The sequence below is a fragment of the Rana temporaria genome, chromosome 1 (assembly GCF_905171775.1).
Source record: "Rana temporaria chromosome 1, aRanTem1.1, whole genome shotgun sequence".
NCBI classification, from domain to species: domain Eukaryota; kingdom Metazoa; phylum Chordata; class Amphibia; order Anura; family Ranidae; genus Rana; species Rana temporaria.
Genome location: NC_053489.1, coordinates 321,892,963 through 321,917,305, shown reverse-complemented (window position 1 = coordinate 321,917,305; position 24,343 = coordinate 321,892,963). Strand labels below are relative to the sequence as shown.

At 43.7% G+C, this 24,343-nt stretch overlaps 1 protein-coding gene across 3 annotated transcripts in view; it reads left to right on the top strand.

The window, feature by feature from the left end:
• Positions 1 to 24,343, top strand: part of CNTLN (centlein) — a 424,230-nt gene that overhangs the window by 6,553 nt on the left and 393,334 nt on the right. For all 3 annotated transcript variants that reach the window (XM_040360158.1, XM_040360150.1, XM_040360168.1), the window contains exon 3: positions 295 to 444. In XM_040360158.1, coding sequence (XP_040216092.1) covers positions 358 to 444 — 87 coding nt within the window. In that variant the 5' untranslated portion in view covers positions 295 to 357. The remainder of the gene's footprint in view (positions 1 to 294; positions 445 to 24,343) is intronic.

Genomic DNA, 24,343 nt, shown 5'->3' with positions numbered 1-24,343 from the left:
ATGAGTGGAAGCTCTGCTGATTTCATCATCCAATCATGTGCAAGCTAAAATGCTGTTTTTTATTTTCCTTGCATGTCCCCCTCGGATCTACAGCGACTGCACTTCCAAGTGCACTTTCAGAGCAATTTCAAGTGCACTTTGCACTTGTAGTGCAAAGTGGATTTGCCTTTAGTAAATTACCCCCATGTATGTCTGGGCTACCCAATTGGCCATTAAAATATCGAATTTGAAAAAAAAAAAAAATGTTTTAATTGCAAAATAAAATGTTTAATTATTTATCTCTATTTTTTACAGTTCATTTGTTGATGAAGAAACCTTTATCTCCATAACGTGTATTATCAATAAAAGACTGGAAAAATGACAGCAAAGCAGAACATTCAGGATCATGTACTACAACTGGAGGAAAAAATCAACAGTTTAACTGAAGAACTATCTCAATGTCAGGTATGACATAAAATAACATACAACATTAACTAATTGGCAGCAGCAAAAAAAAAAAAAAAAATGCAGGGCAAAATAAAAAATGCTGTACTTAAACAAAACTACATATTGTCATTTTATAAACTACTAACCCCAACTGCCTGTGGTATTTTTCATATATAAGGGCAAATTATACTGTAGTCCCAGAACAAGAAGGACTGATTAGGCTCCTTGTGATAATGAGGGAAGTATGCACAGGATAGCTCAGAATCGGGTATTTCTCTTTCGTTCATAGACGGACACAGCCTTCATTGACCTTAGGGTTATGCTTCTTCCTACCAGGAGATTTAGGCAGAATTCTACAGCACTTAAGGTGTTAAAAACCTTTCCTTCATGCCGCTCCTCCCAGGGGGCGTGGCTCCCCCAGGCATAACCCACACCCTGCTCTAGAAGCCTCAGTTTGTTTTCTGCCTAACGACAGGAGGTCATGCTCTCTCTGGAGTTCCTGGACCCTGGAGTTTTTTTTCTTGCGATTTTTCTCGCTTTTTTATTATTTTGTTCCTGCATTTTTGAATCCTGCGATTCTTCTATCAACAGCCGACTGGGTGACAGGCTGGGTCCTCGACCCTTGTAGTCCCCCCATGTTCGGCCTTCGAGCGTGTGCCGGCCCTCAGCTCAGCTTTGGGACGTCCACGACAGGCCCCGTTGCTCCAGGGGCGGCCGGGGAACTTCGGTTCTAGGGCACACATATGACCGGTCTCTATGGCTTTGTCACAGTGTGTCTGGCCAACAGCCATGCCGTTTACGGACGTTGGTTCTGTCTGGGATACCTCCAGCCGGGTAGTCGCAGGACGGGTAAGTAGTGGCCCCTTACTCAGGTATGTGGTCTGGCTGGTGTTTTCCCTGGGGAGGTCGACTGAGGGTCCGCCCTGCTTTCCTCTCTCCCCTTCCTCTCCCTCCTTCCCCTGACTGGGTAGTGGCTGTGAAGGGGGGCCTCCTGGGTTTTCTTTATTACCACCGGGGCCCGTGTGTTGTTGGGGGACTGTGTTGTTACTCTGGGGGGTGCTGCTGTGTGCTGCTGTGTTCTATGAGTTGATTTTTACCTCAGACGGCGCCCATCTTGGAAATCTCCTTGGTAACGCTGTGATTCTTCCCTGAGGTGACAGACAAAGCACAGCCAGTGCTGCTGTGTTCTATGAGGTAATTTTTACCTCAGACAGCGGGCATCTTGGAAATCTTCGTGTATCAAGAATCAATCCACATAACCAAGTAACATTTGAAATAAAAATAACCAATATGCATAAAGATAAATTGAAAGCTAAACACTCAAAAAAGTGATTTCAACACACTTTTGACAAACTCAAAAATCAATATTGTGCAGCGCAACCTCCTAAATAATTTATTAATTAATCAAATACAATATACTAGGAGTCCCCTATTGAAGACGTCCCCGCCTTGGGCATAATGCATATAGGGGGGTGGAGCCGAGGGTGTTCCATCATTCCATGGCCATCTTTTCTCTCGGCAAGATTCTGGCTCTATGTCTAATGCGCACCATGCTAGCACTGGTTATAGTGCTTCAGTTTGTTAGTGTGTTTTAATTCATAGCTGGAAAAAACATTATTTTAAAAAGAGAACACTAGGTTTTGTTTTCTGCTTTTATATGTATGCTTGTGTGCTGACAATGAGAGAGAACAGGGAGTGAACGCCAGGAGTTTTAACCCTTCGAAGAGGGTAAGCGCTTTCATGACTTGACTGGTAATGCAGGAGTTATATCTCTGAGGTGACCAGCCATTGTTTCACTGGTGGAGGAGAAAAGAAGGAGAAATGAAGATCACATTTTATTTTGAAGCAAGATATGAAAAAAAAATTATGATCATTGTGGTGATTTGAGTATTTTTGGACTCTATTATATGATCACAATTTTTGAACTTTAATATATTTTATTAGATTTATTGATTCATTATTTTGAGGTTGGGCTGCACTATATTGATTTTTGCATTTGTTCATACCACCGATTTGCTATTGTGTGGCTAAAGCATATGTATGTATATGAAATTGATTTTATTGGTAAGGTCATATAAACATACATTCATTCCCAAAAAAATATGCTAAATTTTTTTTTTTTTTTTTTTTTTTTAAATAAAGCAATATTGGAATCGCAGATAGGCTAAAGCAAACCATGCCTCCTCAAACACAGTTGTGGGCCCCCCTTCCCTTGTACTTCACAACTGCTGCTGCGCATGGATGGTTCCATAGACTTTGATGTAAAGTATTTAAAATAAATTCATGCTGCAGAGATGAGTTCGTATGCACAGAAGGACACAGTACATGGTTTGCTAAAGCCTTGCTGTGATGCCAATACTGCTTAGTTCATTCTTCCCTGTCTTGAATAACGAACAGTGGTTCCTTTCTGGAGTCATGCTGTAAAAAGGTAGAGCATCAGCAAACTGCAGAGAAATGATCTTATGCAGGTAATGCTCTGCTCTAACCCACCTACTAAATGCGGAGTGTGACAGATGAGGTTAGACAAGCACAGCAGAGGATTGCTCTCTACATATGCCGATACAAGAACTATTGAAAGTGTATCTCCCAATAGGAGCCTAAACACAGGTAGGGCTGGACAGGATGTCGGGCTGACAACAGAACTGCCGGCATGTTGGCACAGCGTCCTGGTTTTTCCAATAAAGAGAAAAGAAGATGCAAACAATTTTACAATGGTTAGCATTCTGGGGACAGCATAGGAAATGGGGCACTGTAGAGGACACTGATAGGATTACCAGTATTCTATATTGCCAGTTACAGGCAATAAATAGACTGCAATGTATGTATGTTTACCGGGACTGTGGAATGGATTACAAGCTAGTTATAGAGAATAAAGAACTATTACATTTTTTTATTTGTTTTATAGGGTGTTATTAAGTCCCTCCTTCTCGTGTGGTATGGGGGTCATAAGGTGATGGGATTTAAAGAGTCACGAAATAGGGAGCTAATTTTTTTTTTATTTTTTGGTCTCCCTTCTTCAAAAGGAGATTTACATTTTTTGATATTCTTCCCTTTTTTTCCCTCCCTCTTATCTTCCTCTACCACTTGTAGATGGAGGGTTGATTTGGGGGGGGGGGGGGGGGAGGGGTAGAGAGGGAAGGGGAAGTAAGAGACATAATCTTTTTTTTTTTTTTTTTTTTTTTTTTTTTTTTTAGTCCCCTTTTTCAGTGCTGCCATAAAAAAAAAGTTTGAAAGCAACCCTTTCAATTGTGTTAAGATGTTTAAATTGTGCTTTACGCTGACAAGTGCTCTTGGATCTCATAAACAAAACAAAAAAAAACAGGGTTTGTATAGCTTGACCTTTTCTGCAATACTTAATCGATGTTTTGCCCCACCTATCCACTCCTGTCTTCTACAACTCATTTTGAATACACCCAGTTGTTAAGAGTACGGTGCTGTGGAGGAGATTGAGTTTTGCTGAGGAAGCAGTTGTAGGTGTATTGAAGCTCCAGTTTTGGGGTGCTTGTGAAATAGGGCCTTAACCACTTCAATACAGGGCATTAAAACATCCTTTCTGCCCAGACCAATTTTCAGCTTTCAGTGCTCTCACAATTTGAATAACAATTACTCAGTCATGCTACATTTTTTCCCAATTTTTTTTATAATTTTGTTCTCACAAACAGGGGTTTCTTTTGGTGGTATTTAATCACCGCAATATAAGCAAAAAAACATTTTTGGGGAAAAAAAACAACTTTTTTTTTAGTTTCTATCTTAAAATCTTGCAAAAAAAAATTTTTCTTCATAAATTTGGGCCAAAATGTATACTGCTACATATCTTTGGTAAAAATAACCCAAATTAGTGTGTATTATTTGGTCTCTGTGAACGTTATAGAGTCTACAAGCTATGTGTCATGGATATGCAATAAAGTCTGGCAGCTTACCTGTCTCATGTGTTCATTAGAGGCCTGACCCTCTTTCTGGCTGTCTTTTATCCTCCCTGTATGGCTCCACCCCAGGCCATCCCAGGAAGCCTATATTAACCACTGCACTGCTAGTCTGCTTTGCTGTTCAACCTTTATTTGTAGCTTGTTCCTGTCTGCAGTGTGTTAAGTTTACCTTCCTGTGTACTGACCTTGGCTCGTCTCTGACTACTCCTGTTTGCCTGTTTCCCTGACCCTTGGCCCTTTCCTTGTTTACCCTTGTCTGCCTGTTGCCCCTACATTGGCTTACCCATCACTATCACTTGTCCTGGTTGCTGCTTCCCCTCTCTCCCTGCTGAGCATGACCTTGGGGACCCCAGGGGTCGCGACCTGGATCCAGCTGCGGCGAAGGCCATCCTCACCACCTGAGGCTCTTGTGAACACAAAGCTGGGTCTTAGACTGCGCGCCCTGGGGAATCTCGGGCTCACGCTTCCTCTCTGATCGCAGCAGTCGGCCATAGGATTCACTACCCTGTGGTGCATCCCTGACCCCAACGGGGTGCACTTGTCACCTGGCCACAGGTGACCTAACACTATGGTGCAAATCATTGAAAAATGATCACACCTGATGTACTGACGTCCTATCTCATTTCTTGAGATCCTAACAAGCCAGGAAAGTATAAATACCCCCCAAATGACCCAATTTTGGAAAGTAGACATTCCAAGGTATTTAGTAAGAGGCATGGTGAATTTTTTGAAGTTGTAATTTTTTCCCACAATTCTTGGGAAAATTGATTTTTTTTTGTAGACAAAATTGTCATAATAACAAGTTAGTTCTTTCACACAGCACATGCATACTTACAATGACACCACAAAATAGATTTTGCTGCTTCTCCTGAGTATAGTGATACCACATGTGTGAGACTTTTACACAGCCTGGCCACATACAGAGGCCCAACATGTAAGTAGCACCTCCAGGCGTTCTAGAAGCAGAAATTACACATCTCATTAGATGACAACCTATGAGAATTTTGAAGGCCCTGGAGCACTAGGACATTAAAACCACCCACAAAATGACCCCATTTTGGAAACTAACACCCCAACGTATAATCTATGAGGCATAATGAGTCTTTTGAACTGTTCATTTTTTCCAGACGTTTTTAGAAAATGTGGAAAAAAAAATGAAAACGCTTTTTTGTTACACAAAGTTGTCCATTTATAAGATATTTCTAACACACAGCATGTACATAGCAAAAATTACACCCCAAAATACATTCTGCTACTCCTCCTGAGTATAACGATACCAAATGTGTGAGACTTTTACATAGTCTGGCCACATACAGAGGTCCAACATTGAAGTAGCATCTACAGGCGTTCTAGGAGCATAACTTGCACACAAAAATTCCTGCCAACCCATGACATTGTTGAAGGTCCTTCACATTTCTAACCCATAGCATGTACTGTACATACCAATTACAAATTTAAATACATTCTTCTGAGCAAAGAAAAAGATTACCTGCGGTTTTAGTAGTGCAGTGGTCCACAGAGCAGAGCATCGGTCCAGGTAGCAGGCATATGAGGTCAGCAGCAGCAACATGATCGTCCATGCAGCAGGCAGGAATACTGTCCATAGTACAGGCAGCAGGCAGAGATATGGTTAGTGCAGCCAAAGTATTTGTCCAGGCAGCAGGCAGGACCATCAAGTTTAGGGTCTCGGTCAGGGAAGAATGGGGACAGGGGTAGAGGCTTCTCCCACCCAAATCGCTTTGAAGCCTCCGGGCAACCAGACCCTGTTCTGGGAACACAGAAAACCAAAAACTGGTTTTCTGAACTCCGAACACTATTCTGGAGCCCCTCACATATGTGAGACCCCTGTGTAGCAGGGTGAAAGATCAGTCCAAGGGGCAGACAAAAACCTGGTCAACAAGCCGAGGTCAGTGCATACCCCCTTGTATGCTAGCTGAACCATTTTCTGGACTTCAGCGGCCACCAGCACTGAGCCTTTTCCAACTCCACTGACCCGGCCGGGTGCAGCAGTGCAGGGGCCATCTACTTGGAGGGTACTCGACCGCGCCAAACACTCTACCAAGACACCATTAAATTGGTCAGTATACCATAAATATCTGTTCGATGCTTATTCAAATGCCCAGCTGTGGGATGTATTGTTTAGCATATGTTCTTAAACATCAGTACTCTAATTTACTTTTTTTGATACTATCATTTATGTTATAGTTCCTAAGCTCCCGAAGAAGCGGCCATGTTTCCGCGAAACTAGTAGAGCAACTTCTGGAACACTACACATACATGTCAAGAATTGAACAGTGCTGACCCAGGCTAGACCAGTCCTCATCAGCGACAGTGACAACAACCATCATTCACTCCAACCTGTGGTCCACTCACTGGTTTTCATATTCTTACAATGGGCCAGATTCTCAAAGGACTTATGACGGCGTATCTCCACGTACGCCGTCATAAGTCCGAATCTGTTCCGTCGTATCTGTGCGCCTGATTCATAGAATCAGATACGCCTCTCTGTTGCTAAGATACGAGCGGCCTAAGTCTCCTACGCCGTCGTATCTTGGGGTGCATATTTACGCTGGCCGCTAGGGGCGCTTCCATAGATTTACGCGTTGAATATGTAAATTAGCTAGATATGCCGATTCAAGAACGTACTTGCGCCCGCTACGCCGTTTACGTAAGGATTACGTCCGGCCTAAAGTTACCCCTGCTATATGAGGCGCAGGTAATGCAAGGTATGGACGTCGGAACAAGCGTATCTTTTTACGTCATTTACGTAAGTCGTACGTGAATGGGGCTGTGCGTAGGTTACGTTCACGTCCCAGGCATTGAGCCGGCGTATCTTAGGGCCTAAATTCGACGTGATACTGAGCATGCGCGCGCATGCGCCATTCGTTAGGCGCGTCATTTACGTGGGGGTCATGATTGATTTACATATAACACGCCCACCTCTTACACAATTGAATTACGCGGGCTTAAGCCGACCCATTTACGCTACGCCACCGCAACTTACGGAGCAAGTGCTTTGTGAATACTGCAATTGCCCGTCTAAGTTGCGGAGGCATAGCATAAATAGGATACGCTACGCCCGCACAAAGATACGCCAGGATACGTGAATCTGGTCCATTGTCTCTTTTAATACTATGTATTTTATAACTTTATCAGATGCAACAGGCATCATGTTTTGTATTTATATTTGTTTATAGATTACAAATTATTTTCTACATTTCCAAATAGTGCCTACAAAGTCCATTCTTTTTTTCTTTCATGTCTTATACAATTATCAAGGATGTGGCACTTTATGTATCAGGGATGTTGATTGCCATCCAAGGGCACAGAAATCAAACTTTAGCAGTGCAAGTAAAAGGCAGAAATAGACGGTAGGCAGAGGCATAGTCGATACAGTCCAGGGTCAGTTCACGTGAAAGGCAGTAACATGTGGGATAAACAATGCAGACGGCAGGCAGAGGCATAGTCGATAAACAGGCCAAGGTCAGTTAAGTTGAGGCATTAGGTTTATTGGTTGAGGCGGCAGGGAAATAATCGGCACAGAAATTGAAACTGGGGAAATGGCAGTCTATTAGAAATTTGGGTTAATAGTCTTCGAGAGTGTGATATCGCCTGAAGCATTGTCCGTTACATAGGCCAGGTTGGTCGGAACAATGGAAACTGGTGTCTTTCCTAATTCCACTTTTGCTGCACACCCAAATTTTTTTTGGGCGTCTTCGAATATTGTCAGGAAAATGGCGCTCATGCAGTCTGACACAATCGGAGCGAATGCTTTCTGGGGGGGAGTCTTGCGCATAGATCAGGGCAGTGACAATTTTTTCAATAAATCTGATAAGGGTGATGGGCATTTCTGTTGTTCTTTGATAAGCGACAGATGCATTATAAAGGGCCATATGGATCAAGTATATTGCAACTTTTTTGTACCAAAAGAGGGACTTGCGTGTTGAAAGATAGGGCTGCAGCATTTGAACGTTTAAATCCACCCCCCCATGAACTTATTGTATTCGTTGATAGAGCAAGGCTTTTGAACGGTACCGCGTCTCCTGTGAAGTTCCACTGAGGTGTCATCATGGATGGTGGACATGATGTAAATGTCTTCCTTATCCCTCCACTTCACTGCCAAAACTTCTTTGTTCCGGCTTGCCGATTTCCCCCCCCTTTGTAGCTTGTGGTAACTAGACACTGTGGGAAGCCTTTCCTGTTTTTACGTGCAGTACCACAGGGCACAGTTTTATTCCGGAATAGGTGGCGAAAAAGGGGCAGACTGGTGTATAAATTGTCCATGTATATGTGATACCCCTTTTGGAAGAGTGGGAATGCCAACTCCCATACAATTTTCCCGCTTATTCCCATATACGATGGACACTCGGGGGGCTGGAGCTGGGAGTCTTTGCCTTCGTACACACGAAAGGCATGCCATGTCTTTGGCATGTGGGAGGAAATTGAGTGTATATACAGTATCTCACAAAAGTGAATACACCCTCACATTTTTGTAAATATTTTATTTATTTTTATGTGACAACACTGAAGAAATGACACTTTGCTACAATGTAAAGTAGTGAGTGTACAGCTTGTATAACAATGGTGTAAATTTGCTGTCCCCTCGAAATAACTCAACACAGCCATTAATGTCTAAAGCGGTGGCAACAGAAGTGAGTACACCCCAAGTCCACATTGAGCCCAAAGTGTCAATATTTTGTGTGGCCACCTTTTATTTTCCAGCACTGCCCTAACCCTCTTGGGCATGGAGTTCACCAGAGCTTCACAGGTTACCACTGGAGTCCTCTTCCACTCCTCCATGGCTACATCATGGAGCTGGTGGATGTTAGAGACCTTGCCCTCCTCCACCTTCCAATTGAGACTGCCCCACAGATGCTCAATAGGGTTTAGGTCTTGAGACATGCTTGGTCAGTCCATCACCTTTACCCTCAGCTTCTTTAGCAAGGCAGTGGTCGTCTTGGAGGTGTGTTTGGGGTCATTATCCTGTTGGAATACTGCCTGCAGCCCAGTCTCCAAAGGGAGGGGATAATGCTCTCCTTCAGTATGTCGCAGTACATGCTGGCATTCATGGTTCCCTCAATGAACTGTAGCTCATCGTTGCCAGTGTCTTGTCGAGCTGGTTCCTCTATTGGATAGGTTCCTGCCTCTACTGCCCATGCACGGCCAGGTGAGGCGCATGCACAGTAGGAGGCCACAGAAATCTCAGAGCCTCAACAGCTGATTGTCAGCTGTAGACGGCTCGCTCCCAATGCCTGATTATACACTGTGCTCTATAGTACACGCCGCTCTATACAATAAGGGGCGGATGTGATATTGAGCAGTGTTTTTTTGATTGGTTATACACGCCGCTCTATACAGCAAGGGTCGGATGTGAGACGTGAATTTTATTGAGAAGACCATCCCCCAAAAAAGGTCTGCTCAATATCACATTCGCCCCTTGCTGTATAGAGCGCTGTGTATTACCAAGCATCAGCGGCATTTATAATCGGGCATCGGGAGCGAGCGCGTCTACAGCTGACGAACAACTGTTCCTGCTCTGAGTTTTCCGTTGGCTCGGATTGCGCCTGCGCAGTCTATAGGGAACCCAGCTCGGCAGAACACCGGCAGCACTCATGCAGCCCCAGACCATCACATTCCCACCACCATGCTTGACTGTAGGCAAGACAAACTTGTCTTTGTACTCCTCACCTGGTTGATGCCACACACGCTTGACACCATCTGAACCAAATAAGTTTATCTTGGTCTCATCAGACCACAGAACATGGTTCCAGTAATCCATGTCTTTAGTATGCTTGTCTTCTGGGATGACAGCCTTGCAGACCAATTTGATGCAGTGTCCCGCATATGGTCTGAGCACTGACAGGCTGAGCCCCCACCCCTTTTGACCTCTGCAGCAATGCTGGCAACACTAATATGTCTATTTCCCAAAGACAATCTCTGGATATGACACTGAGAATGTGCAACCGTCTTTGGTCGACCATGGCGAGGCCTTTTCTGAGTGGAACCTGTCCTGTTATACCACTGTATGGTCTTGGCCACCATGCTGCAGCTCAGTATCAGGGTCTTGGCAATCTTCTTATACCCTAGGTCATCTGTATGTAGAGCAACAATTCTTTTTTCTTTATCGTTACATCACGGGACACAGAGCGGCATTCATTACTATATGGGTTATATGGAGTACCTTCAGGTGATGGACACTGGCAATCTCAAACAGGAAATGCCCCTCCCTATATAACCCCCTCCCATAGGAGGAGTACCTCAGTTTTTACGCCAGTGTCTTAGGTGTTGGTCATGGTTTAGCTTGCCTCCGCATCCTTGGGATTAGGTGAGCTAACCGGTTCTGTCCAAAGGCCTCAGTGCTAAAGTGGTCAGTAACCGGACCCCAAACCCTTGGGGTATAGCCCATAATGCTTTTCTTTTTAGAGAGCTGGACCCTGGGCCCAGAACTTAGAAACCTTTGGGGGCCTAATGTTTCTGTTGCCAGGGTGCTATATGGGCCCAGGACAGTGGATCCTTCATAGGAACCCAGGGCCTGAAGGTCTAGACAGCCCCACGGAGATGGGGGAAGATTGGGCCTCTTGCTTGGCAAAGTCCTGCGGCATGGAGCAGGTAAGTGAGGGGAAAACTTGCGGAACTTGGTTCTTAGCAGGTTTTTTCTGGGGGGTCACAGGGGACATGCCTAAAGTTATGCGCTGCATCTGGCAAACTAGTCACATATCTTAATGATAGGATGGCTCTATGTGTATTATTCCCCATAAGAAGTGACCTCCCTGGTAGTGTTGGAAAAGCATTGAGTGGGGCCTGTGTGTATGTGTGTTCAGAGAGCTGTGCTTACCTGCAAGCCTCCAGGCGATGCTCCATCGGTTCTTCCTCCTCAGAGCCTGCAAAGCAGGCAAGACGCTGACCTCCTCGTGGAGAGGCTCCCTTCCCCCCCACCCCCCCCCCCCCCCCCCTGTCGGCGGATCCCCGTGTTATAGGCGCAATTCGCGCCGTTAAGCTGAGGGGGGAAGGGCGGGTCAGTTGCTTAAAGGAAGGGGCGGCCCTTCCTTTTTCGTTCCAGCAGCTCATTCTAAGATTGGAACTGAGGAGGAAAAGACCAGAGCGGCAGCACGGGGCGCCGAGGACACACAGTGGCCAGAAAAGATATTACAGTCTTCAGAAGACTGTTTTCAAGCCTAGAAATAGGCTGTTCTTTTCCATCTCAATAGTTTTTTCTTGGCAATACTACTAAGGGGGACAGAATGTTTTTTCTCTCCTGGATTTGAAAAAAAAAAAAAGAAAAAGAAAAAAGAAGAAAAATTGAAAAAAAAAAAAAAAAAATTCATCAAGGGGAGAGGAGGCATTTTTTATCCCCCAAACAGGTGTTTGGGCAATTAACTATTTATAGTTCCAAGTACCAATAAGCTAGCAGGTGTACCTCGGTATTGTACCATGGCATCCGGGTCAGAGGGTACAAGAGGTGGGGATTCCCCCAGAGAGTCTGAGGTCTCGGACAAGGTTATGCCGCTGCTTTCCGCAGAGGGAGCCTCGGGGCCATCGGGATCTGGGGCTGGAGCTGGCGCGGGTCAGTCCAACCCTAAGATGGTCACGGACGAGGTATTACTCACCTCTTTAAAAGAGATGGAGAAAAGAATGGGAAAAATGATAGCCACAGCTATGCGGGGCAGTAAGCGGATTAGATCTCCGTCGCCCGAGCGTGGACCCTCAGAAGAGGAGGTCCTTTCCTCAGGGGAATTGGACGACCTCTTGGACAAGGACCAAGTAGGTTCGGGGATCGAAGACCCGGATACAGAGGAGTCTGGAGCAGTCTCCCAAGGGGAGAGCTGGTGGATCCAAGCCTTAACGGACTTGGTCCATAGTGCATTTAACTTGCCAGTACCAGATCTCCAAGTATCGACGGTTTCAGCTTTGGGCTCACTAAGGGCGCCTCAAAGCAATGCAGTGTTTCCGATCCATCCTCTGCTAGAGGGAGTTTTGTTCCAAGACTGGAGCAAGCCAGATAAGATCTTTTTACCACCTAAAAGATTCTCTGTCCTATATCCTATGGAAGATAAATTTTCCAAGAGATGGGCTACTCCTGCAGTGGACGCAGCCATCTCATGTGTTAACAAATCGTTAACATGCCCTGTAGAAAACATACAGGTGTTCAAGGATCCGGTTGATAAACGCTTGGAAGCACTACTTAAGAACTCCTTCACTACTGCAGGGGCAGTAGTGCAGCCAGCTGTGGCTGCGATTGGGGTTGCTCAAGCATTATCGGATCAAATTAAGCAGATGCTTAAACTTATTCCTGCCCAGCAGGCAGAAGAGTTTTCGGATGTCCCTAGGGCCATATGCTTTACGGTAGACGCGATTAAGGATTCTATCCAGCAAGCGTCACGTTTATCGTTATCCCTTATCCATATGAGAAGACTCTTATGGTTAAAGAGCTGGGAGGCCGAGCCCCCATGCAAGAAGCTCCTGGTAGGGTTCCCCTTCCATGGAGGACGACTCTTCGGAGAAGACCTAGATAAATACATTCAGACCATTTCAAACGGCAAAAGTACTCTTTTGCCAACTAAAAAGAAGTTTCAGGGGCCTGCGTTTAAACGACAGTACTCCCCTGGGCAGGGGCCCTCTAATGCCAAACAGTATCGACGGCCTCCTGCGAAAGCAAACTTCGGCTTCAACAGCAAGTCGCAGGGACAGGCTGCTAGAGGCAGAAAGCAGTGGTTTCGCAAACCAGCAAAACCAGCCCCCAAGCCGACCTTATGAAGGGGCGCCCCCACCCACGAAGGTGGGGGGAAGGCTGCGACTCTTTTCAGAGGTTTGGGAAGCCAGCATTCCCGACAAGTGGGTACGGTCTTCCGTGGCCACGGGCTACAAATTAGATTTCCTAAGGTTTCCTCCTCCTCATTTCCAGGAGTCGAGGATTCCAAACGATCCGGAGAAGGGAGCCGCATTAATGTCGGCATTAAATCATCTACTTTCCCAGGAAGTAATAGTAGAGGTACCAGTCCTGGAACAGGGGCTGGGTTTCTACTCCAACCTATTCATCATCCCAAAGTCCAATGGAGATGTCAGGCCAATTTTGGACCTAAAGATGGTAAATGCATACCTAAAAGTCCGCTCATTTCGGATGGAATCCGTGCGGTCAGCAGCTGCCACACTCCAAAAGGACGACTTCATGGCGTCCATAGACATAAAGGATGCCTACCTTCATGTTCCAATTTATCAGCCACATCAAAGATATCTACGCTTCATGGTGGCTTCGCGTCATTTCCAATTCGTGGCGCTTCCCTTCGGGTTGGCTACGGCCCCCCGGGTGTTCACGAAGGTCCTAGCTCCAATCCTAGCCAAACTAAGGATCCAAGGGGTCACGATCCTAGCATACCTGGACGACCTCCTAGTCATAGATCACTCGTCTCCCGGCTTGGAGCGAGCAGTGGCCCTCACGGTCCAATACCTCGAGAGGTTCGGCTGGGTCCTAAATCGAGAAAAGTCAGCATTCCAGCCCACAAGGCAGTTGGAATATCTCGGCATGAGATTAGACACCGAACAACAAAGGGTGTTTCTACCTCTGATGAAGGTCAAAGCCATCAAGGAATTAATCCTACTGGTTCTAAGCAAGAAAGAACCGACTATTCGCCTATGTATGAGGTTACTAGGCAAGATGGTGGCCACATTCGAGGCGGTACCATACGCCCAGAGCCACACTCGCATCCTGCAGGCAGCCATCCTGTCAGCATGGAGCAGAAGGCCACAGGCCTTGGATATCCCGTTGCCGCTCTCATCAAGAGTCCGACAAAGTCTGTGTTGGTGGTTAGATCCTCAGAATCTACTGAAGGGGAAATGTTTCAGCCCAGTGGCCTGGAAGATAGTGACCACAGACGCCAGCCTGACGGGCTGGGGAGCAATTTTGGATGGTTGCACTCGCCAAGGTACTTGGGCAGAGCCAGAGAGGCAGTTGCCCATCAACATCTTGGAGCTCAGAGCTGCTCGACTAGCCCTCAGGGCTTGGACGTCAAAATTGCAGGGGTTCCCGGTGAGAATTCAATCAGACAATGCCACGGCCGTGGCATACATAAATCACCAAGGGGGAACCAGGAGTCAAGCCGCTCAGAGAGAGGTGAGCTTAAATCTCCTATGGGCAGAGGCTCATGTGCCCTGCATATCGGCAATATTTATTCCAGGAGTGGACAACTTTCAGGCGGACTTCTTAAGCCGCCAGACTCTATTGCCGGGGGAATGGTCTCTGCATCCACAAATCTTTCAAGCACTCTGCCAAAGATGGGGAGTGCCGGACGTGGATGTCATGGCATCGAGACTCAACAAGAAGCTAGACAGGTTCATATCCCGCTCAAGGGATCCGATGGCCTGCGGAACCGATGCGCTGGTTTGCCCTTGGCATCAGTTCAAACTTCTTTATGCTTTTCCCCCGCTCCAGTTACTACCCCGCCTGCTGCGCAGGATCAGGGTGGAGCACATACCAGTCATCCTGGTAGCTCCAGCATGGCCCAGAAGGGCATGGTACTCACTCATCCTAAAGATGGTAGTGGGAGACCCTTGGACTCTTCCTCTACGGCCAGACCTGCTATCGCAAGGTCCGATCCTCCACCCTGCCTTACGGCATCTAAATTTGACGGCCTGGAAGCTGAATCCCTGATTCTCAGGGGTAGAGGTCTGTCTCAGAAAGTAATCTCTACCCTAATCAGAGCCAGGAAACCAGTCTCTAGGGTGATTTATTACAGGGTCTGGAAGGCCTATGTAAGCTGGTGTGAGTCCAAGCTATGGCTTTCTCGCAAGTTTACCATCGATAGAGTTTTAAGTTTTCTCCAGCTAGGAGTGGATAAGGGATTGGCATTAAGCACAATCAAGGGACAGATTTCAGCTCTGTCAGTGTGGTTTCAGCGGCCGCTGGCCACCCACTCGCTGGTTAAGACCTTCCTTCAAGGGGTCTTACGTATTAAACCTCCAGTTAAATCCCCGCTTTGTCCGTGGGATTTAAATCTTGTTCTGTCAAGTTTACAGAAACAACCGTTTGAGCCGTTGGCTGAAATTCCTTTGGTTTTACTGACAAGGAAGTTAGTATTTTTGGTCGCCATAGTTTCCGCAAGAAGAGTATCGGAACTGGCGGCCTTATCCTGTAAGGAACCATATCTTATTTTTCATAAGGACAAGGTCGTTCTCCGCCCTCATCCTTCCTTCCTACCGAAGGTTATATCCAGTTTTCATCTAAACCAGGATTTGGTATTACCATCCTTCTTCCCTAAACCCACTTCCAGAAAGGAAGGGTTGCTGCATACCTTGGATATTGTCAGGGCCATGAAGGCCTATCTTAAAGCTACAGAGAGGATCCGGAAAACGGATGTGTTGTTCATTTTACCGGATGGGCCCAAGAAGGGGCAGGCAGCTGCAAAGTCCACCATCTCTAGGTGGATTAAGCAGTTAATCACTCAGGCCTACGGCTTGAAAGGGTTGCCTCCTCCAGTATCATTAAGGGCTCATTCTACTAGGGCCATGGGCCCCTCTTGGGCAGCACATCACCAGATCTCTATGGCTCAAGTTTGCAAGGCGGCAACCTGGTCTTCTGTCCACACGTTTACAAAATTCTACCAGTTGGACGTAAGAAGGAATACTGATACAGCCTTTGGGCAGGCAGTGCTGCAGGCTGCAGTTTGAGACCCTCGGATTCCGGGGGCTCCCCTTTTTTTGAGTTAAATTTAAAATTTAAAATTATTTTTCTCAACTAAGTTGGATTTATTATGATTTGAGTATATCTCTAAATTAAATCCTTTTGTCTTTGGAGATGTTCTCCCTCCCCTCATTGTAAGCATTGCTTTGGGACATCCCATATAGTAATGAATGCCGCTCTGTGTCCCGTGATGTAACGATAAAGAAAAAGAGATTTTTAATACAGCTTACCTGTAAAATCTTTTTCTTGGAGTACATCACGGGACACAGAGCTCCCACCCCTCTTTTGGGGACCATTTTGGGAGGCATACTGCTTGCTACAAAACTGAGGTACTCCTCCTATGGGAGGGGGTTATATAGGGAGGGGCATTTCCTGTTTGAGATTGCCAGTGTCCATCACCTGAAGGTACTCCATATAACCCATATAGTAATGAATGCCGCTCTGTGTCCCGTGATGTACTCCAAGAAAAAGATTTTACAGGTAAGCTGTATTAAAAATCTCTTTTTTGCCATGAGGTGCCATGTTGAACTTCCAGTGACCAGAGAGAGTGAGAGCAATAACACTAAATTTCACACACCTGCTCCCCATTCAGACCTGAGACCTTGTAACACTAACGAGTCACATGATACCGGGGAGGGAAAATGGCTAATTGGGCTCAATTTTGGACATTTTTATTTAGGGGGTGTAATCTCTTTTGTTGCCATCATTTTTTTACATTAATGGCTGTGTTGAGTTATTTTGAGGGGACAACAAATTTACACTGTTATACAAGCTGTACACTCACTACTTTACATTGTAGCAAAGTGTAATCTCTTCAGTGTTGTCACATGAAAAGATACAATAAAATATTCACAAAAATGTGAAGGGTGTACTCACTTTTTTGAGATACTATGTGTGTGTGTGTGTGTGTGTGTGTGTGTGTATATATGTATATATGTGTGTGTATGTATGTATATATATATATATATATATATATATATATATATATATATATATATATATATATATATATACCGGCGTATAAGACGACCCGGCGTATAAGACGACCCCCTAATTTTCCAGGAAAAATTTTGATTTTGGGATATACTCACTATATAAGACTACCCCCTTCTTACTAGTCTTTCTGGAAGCTGAGGGGGAGCCAGAACCGCTGACAGAAACAGGCTTTTTCAAATCTCACTGTGCCATTACATTCCTCATTGTGCCATTACATTACATGCCCAGACTGTGCCATTGTGCCATTACATGCCCCCACATTGCCACTGTGCCATTACATGCCCCCACATTGCCACTGTGCCATTACATGCCCCCACATTGCCACTGTGCCATTACATGCCCCCACATTGCCATTGTGCCATTACATGCCCCCACATTGCCACTGTGCCATTACATGCCCCCACATTGCCACTGTGCCATTACATGCCCCCACATTGCCACTGTGCCATTACATGCCCCCACATTGCCATTGTGCCATTACATGCCCCCACATTGCCACTGTGCCATTACATGCCCCCACATTGCCATCACTTGCCCCCACTGTAATAACACTCACTTTTTTTCCCCAGCGCTGACAGTCTAACATGCTGCGATCGCGAGCGTGTATTGATTTCAAAGCCGCGCCTTCACTGCAGAGTGTTCTGTGATAGGAGGAACAAAAATCTTCCCAGCAGCGCCTCTGTTATGTTTTCCGCCTATCACGGACGTCTTCTCATCTCGTCCGAGGATGAGAAGGCATCTGTGATAGGAGGAACAAAGAACAGAGGCGCTGCTGGGAAGATGTTTGTTCCTCCTATCACAGAACACTCTGAAGAGAAGGCGCGGCTTTGAAATCAATACACGCTCGCGATCGCAGCATGTTAGACTGTCAGCGCTGGGGAAAAAAAGTTAGTACTGAGACTGTACCCGGCGTATAAGACGACCCCCGACTTTGGATGCATTTTTTTGCATCCAGAAAGTCGTCTTATACGCCGGAAAATACGGTATATATATATATATATATATATATATATATATATATATATATATATATATATATATATATATATATATATATTAAAATGTACTTCACTTCTCTATAAGCGCTGACATTTATGAATGAATATAACCCAAGATCTACATAAAATCTGACTAGTCAGATGCATACTACAGTATTTTACAGTATACCTTGTAAAACCATGATTTCTAGTTGTGAAAAGGTTAATCGTTATTTGCTATTTATAGAAAAAAAACTCAATAATTATGTTTTTCTAGACATTATAGACTGTTAAATGTACTTTTGTAGTGCCTACAGTTGTACCTTTTTTATACGTTGGTAGTTCCCAGCTCAAAGGAATAATGGCTATTCTGTTAGCAAGGTCCTATTTTTATTTTACGTATCCCTGCTTTCTTAGCGTGAACTATTGAGTAAACAGGTAGCTGCCGTAAGTCATTACAAAGAACGTTTCTCATTCTTCCATAATCGGAATGTGCAAGAAGACGTATGTGATCTCAATCTTCCAAACTTTCTTTAAACTGCCAGTGCCTGAATAACAATCCAGTCTCAGTGGTACGGCTACGTGTCTAAGCGTCCCTCTTTTGTCAGTTTCCATTCCACAGAAACTCCTTCTGTAGCTGCATCCATTATTAATGGGGACAACACAAAGGGAAATTCTTTAAATGGAAATGATGAAAGGGAAATGTTCTCTCATTTATTATAATTCAATATGATGATGCGGCTGGTAGATGAACTGCTGGATCCGCTGGTAGTGAGTGACATATTCGCATTGCTCTAGTTTGTGTAATAGAGTGAGTTTTATCTACAATGTGTGTTATTTTCTACACCACGATAAAGCATATTCTTTTGCAAATAAATTAATTCAAGGAAAAGACTGGTGAAATCATTTGCCATAGTGTACAGCTTATTTGGTAAATTGCAAATGCAAAAAGAAAAAAATGTTATTAGCATTTCTGTTTTCCATTTCTTCTCTTATATGGTAAGTATGCAATTGTCTTCATATAGTAGGTATACAAAAATCTTTTTTTCTAAAATTGTAGCATGAAGATCTACAGATACAGTATATTAGATAAAGGGGAGGTCTATGAAAACCTTTTTTACAGGAATAAAATACTTTTCAGGTTTGTCAAACAAAGTATTTTTGAGTAAGTAGTAGTAGTAGTATGCTGACTATCTTTTATTAATCTGAGTGCACTAAACTTTATTCTGATAGGTATAAATAAATACAATGTGCATAGTATACTTGTTCTTGGGACTGCAATTGGCCCTCATTTTTGTTTTGAAAAGAAATATATATTCCTTTTATTTTTGGATTTATCTGTGAAATAATTTTAATGTAAATCTTATCGATGTGTGTGTGTGTGGTAGGCCACATTCATGCCGGCGATTTAAGGTTTGTGTGAATGTAACCTTAATGTATTAAGAATGCTTCTATTTGCAATTTGTATTTTTATATGTGCATAAGAGAGACAAATGTGCACATTAAATAGATAGGCCCGGTTGCCTGCTATGCTCTACTTAAAAAAAAAAAAAATACTCTTCCTTATCTGTTCTTTCTGAAGTTGTTAAAGCAAAGTTACAGTTGAACAGGTTAATACAAAGTTGAAATACAAATATGTTAAAATGGTTCAAAAGTGAGGACATTTTGTACCCTTTTAAAGTGGCTGTACACCCTTCCATATACCCAGTGAAGTGCCTGGTCCCAGGTGATGAATCAAATCTGCCTACATAAGTTGTATCTGTTTATCTGAGGTTTTCTCTTTTCTTCATATTTTCAATGTGCAGAATTTTATAAAGCTTGTCTGAGAGTTTCGAAAAAACGGGTTGGAGACCTGACGTTATACTCTGCAGAGCTCATGGAGGGGAGCTCTGACAGCTCATTTGAGGAAATGGAAACACACCCTCCACACAGGAACAGAGCTGAGGCTGCCAATAAGCTGGCACTCCCTCCCATCCCCCCCTTTTTTTTTCCTCTTGGTGTCAAGAAAACTTGTCAGAAGCTGGTAGCAAAAGAATGAAGCAGCAGAGAGAAATGACACTTAGTGCAGAGCTTTTGAGAGCTAAGCATGACAGTTCACGTGAAATAATAAATAATTTGAAGGGACAAGCCTGAAAACATTTCTTGTACGATACCAGATCAAATTATTTTAGTTTTAATCAGTACAGTTTTTGTCTGGAAAAATTGACTGACCAAGACGGCGCATGCTTGGAACCTAAAGAATACGTTACAATACAACAAATGACATCACTTTTGAAGTTGTAATCTGTCGTATGAGTTTTTCGTAACTTTAGTAACCTCTTCATTTTCGATATGAGACTAGCATGCAAAAAAAACGGACAATCATTTGTCCGATAATCTCATTGTCTGTACGAAGCATTAATGTGTTTACTCCAATGGTGGGTGTAGTGTCTTATGATTTCCACAGAACAAAATTCCTTCAGATAGGTTCAAAAAGTTATACATTTGAAGCATAATTGTTGCAGTGTAGTCATGTGCCAGTATGTATGTACATGAGTGTACTATATAGTGTAAATGAAATACTGTATGTTAAGTATATCCACTTGCAAGCACAGCGGGCAAGGCTAATGTTTTCTCTTCCGCTATGCTGCTCGTAAACTTCTGCTGCACAGACCTGTGTTCTGATCAGCAGGCGTGAAGCAAGTATGCTCGACAATCCTAAGGTATGCTGCAGATTGATTCCTTGCAGGCCTGGACAGCTGGAAATCCTGCTTCCTGTGCCAATTTCAGGCAAGATGTGTAGCTTTTTTTTTTCAAAAGATGTTGTTTGGCTCCCGTAACCATTCAGGGAGCAATTTTAGCGTCTCTATTAATTGTGCCAGGTTGTTTGAAAAGCTGTTTAATAATTAAGTGAAATAAATACTTCAATGCCAGAGATACTAAGGATGCCCATTCACAGCCAGCTTAGTGTATTGACTTGTAAAAAAAGCATTTAACCAACTTTTGATTAAGATAACCGGAATTGCTTTGTTCATAGTGGGAGCACAAACATGAAGAAGTTTGCCTGAAGAATAAAGTGCCTTGTCACGTAATGAGGGTTTGGAAACATGTTTGAGTAAAAACAATTAATTCCTCCAGGCTTTAATTAAACAATGTTTTTTTCCCCCCTCTTAATTTGCATTACACTTCTTTCAGCAAATTCGTTCTGTACAAGGTATGGTTTTCTTGAATCATGTATGAACCCTAGACAGATTTGTGGAACTTGACTGAGGTCCATTCAAAATTACAACTGTTATTGTCAATGAAAGACTCTGGTTTTTCTATTCCATTTTGATATTCTTTGAATTAGGGCTGCAACTAATGTTTATTTTCATAATCGATTAGTTGGCTGATTTATTGTTTCGATTAATCAGATATAACCTTAAAAAAGTATGGTGTATAATTTAGTTAGTATGCAGTGTTTAAAATAAAAGGCAATTTATTCTTATATCTGGTGTAAATGTAAAATATATGTAAAGCGCTGCGTAAATTGAAGGCGCTAAATAAGTACCTGAAATAATAATAATAAATATCTCTATGCAGTGGTAAATCTAAATAGCCAACTATATGGTTAGGGAGCAAAATCTCTAATCCACTCTGAGAACAACAGACAGAATAGATATTCTATTATGCCCCGTACACACGACCGGTTTTCCCTGTGGGATAAAAAACTGATGGTTTTCCCGACGGAATTCCTCTCAAGCCTGCCTTGCATACACACGGTCACACAAAAGTCCAATAAACTTTTGACTGCCAATAACGCGGTGACGTAAAGGACTACGATGAGCCGACAAAATTAAGTTCAGTGCTTCTGAGCTTGCGTAGAATTGTTTCTGAGCATGTGTGTTTTTTTTTCTTTTCCCTTGGAAAAGCATACAGACAAATGGATTTCCCACCAGGATTTTTTCCTGATGGGGGAAAAAGGCGATCCTGCCCCCCCCCCCTTTTTTTTTTTTGTCCGGCAATTTTCCTTTCAGAAAAAACTGCGATGGATCATACACAAGGCTGGGATTCCAGACAAAAAGCTCTCATAGCAGTTTTCCCATCTGAAAAAACGGTCGTGTGTACGAGGCATTAGAGGTTGAATCTGGTAAATATCATCAGACTCTGAGATAAAAAAATAAATATTCAAAAAAATAAATAAATAAAAAAATTTAAATGAAAGACGATTTTGACGATTTTCAGACAGACCTGTAATATATTATATGCTGGCCATGAAAATGGGTGCTGCCCTAGTCTTCCTAATTCTCCCACTCTCTACCTTACTTTGCATAAGCCACCAACCCCCACAGTAAGGCTGCAATAAAAATAATCATTGTAAAGCAAATTAACAATATCACCTTAAACATATACATATACCGTGGCTAAGGGGCCGTTTGTGGTGGGACTTCATTCTGGTAAGTGAAGAGGGGATAATGAGGTGGTAGTTCAGGGGGCGGTGTATGGAATGGAAAGGGATACGGAGATAAAGTACCTGGACCCACTGGGCCTGTAATCAAATTGGACCGGGGCCAATGTTTTGGGAAATTCAAGTCCTTTTTGATAGGGGAAAGTTCTGACCATTTGCTGGAAAAGTAATATTCAGCTCTTTCCAGATCTGTGTCATTTTGGGGATCTTGCAAACAGGGGGGGGTTCTGGATAATTGTTTAGCCATTTTTCACATTTGATCCAAAGGGGATTATGCTTCTGAATCCTTAGGTGGGGACGATATAGATGGAGCTCTCTTTAGACGTGATACATGGATCCATTGTGGGCTTTGGTCAGTGAGTACAGCTGTCCCTGTTACTTTGAGTACTTCAAAGGGTCCCTGGAAGATTGGTCCCATCTGTCGCCTGGCAGCGAGTTGTTTGATCAACAAGTGTTCTCCCGGTAGGAAGGGATGTGTGGGATCTGTGGAAAGAGGAGGAAAGGTAACAGCAACCTTATCATAATTTTCTGTATGTGCACTTACTTATGCGTTCCTCCTGGTGAGAATAAAGGTTATTATATATTTTTTTTTCTCCACCCTCCTTACACTCACTGTCACTTCTGGGCAGGTCTTCCCATAAGAACTTCATAGGGGGATAAGCCTGTTTTTGGGTTAGGGGTGGTACAGATCTGAAAGAGCACTCCCGGTAAGAAGTGCATCAAATTTTTTAAGATGCCTGAGGTGGCCTTTTTTTTTTTTTTATTTATCCTTTTATATTCCGGTTCATACGTTCTACTATTCCTGAGTTTAGGGGCGATAAGCAATGTGTAGCTTTAATTGGAAACCCAAAAGCTTTGTTAATTCTTGAGTAAGTTTGGAAGTAAAAACTGGACTTTGGTGCGATGATATGACCTGTGGACCATACCTACAAATCCTATGATTCATAAAAGCATTGGCTGTGATTCCTGCTGTTTCTCCTGTTGTGGGAATTACCTTTGTCCATCCTGTAAACCCGTCCACTATTACCAAAATATTTTTTTTATTTGTTTTGGCATATGGGTGTAAGTTCTAGGTGGGGGTAAATGTCCATGTCTCCCGTGTGCTTTACCTTGAACATTACTTATCAGTGAGTCTGTTTCTGGGTGATGTGGTGTCATGCAGTGTCGGGCTACAATCGTATTGTACGGGTAGTGTTTGCATGTCCCCTGTCATTCTTAATAGGGAGTGTAACATCCTTAATGCGGGGTGGTTTCTGAATAAGATTTTACTGTGAGGTTGGTTGTGTGGTGGACCATCAGGATCATTCTCTGAGCTGTCATGTGTTGGGTGGAGATGACTGAATGTGTTGTGTACAGATTAAGAAGTATTATTTTACTGCCATGGCACTAGCCTGCAAACCACTGGGCATCCCCTGCACCTGATTGGGCAATTTCTTTGACAGGTATGTCACTGCTCCCACCATGATCTTGTGATAAAACAGCAAAGCATCCCAGAGACTAAACAGTCTTTTTTTTTTTTTTAATATATATATGAAGGCAAACCTAGTGCTGGAGCAGAGACTAGGGCCATGATTAGATAATTTAAAGCCTCTAACATAGACTCTGTCCATTCTACAGTCTTAGGGGAGGTCATCTAAGTGGCCTGCCTCAAAATGGAGTCAAAGTGGGAACAATCAGGGATCCATTGTCGACAGTAGACAATAGAGCCAAGGAATGACAGGAGTGCTGCCTTTGTTGTCGGGGATGTGAGGGAGGCTAATGCTCTGACTCTGGCGGGTGATACCTTTCTTTCTCCTTGTGCAATGATACACCCCAAGTATTCCACTGCATCTTTTTCCGAGACGCCAAGTGACCTTTTGAGGCGAGGTGGTCTAACATGTGCCTAGAGTCTACCTCACATTTTCCTTGCTCTCACTAC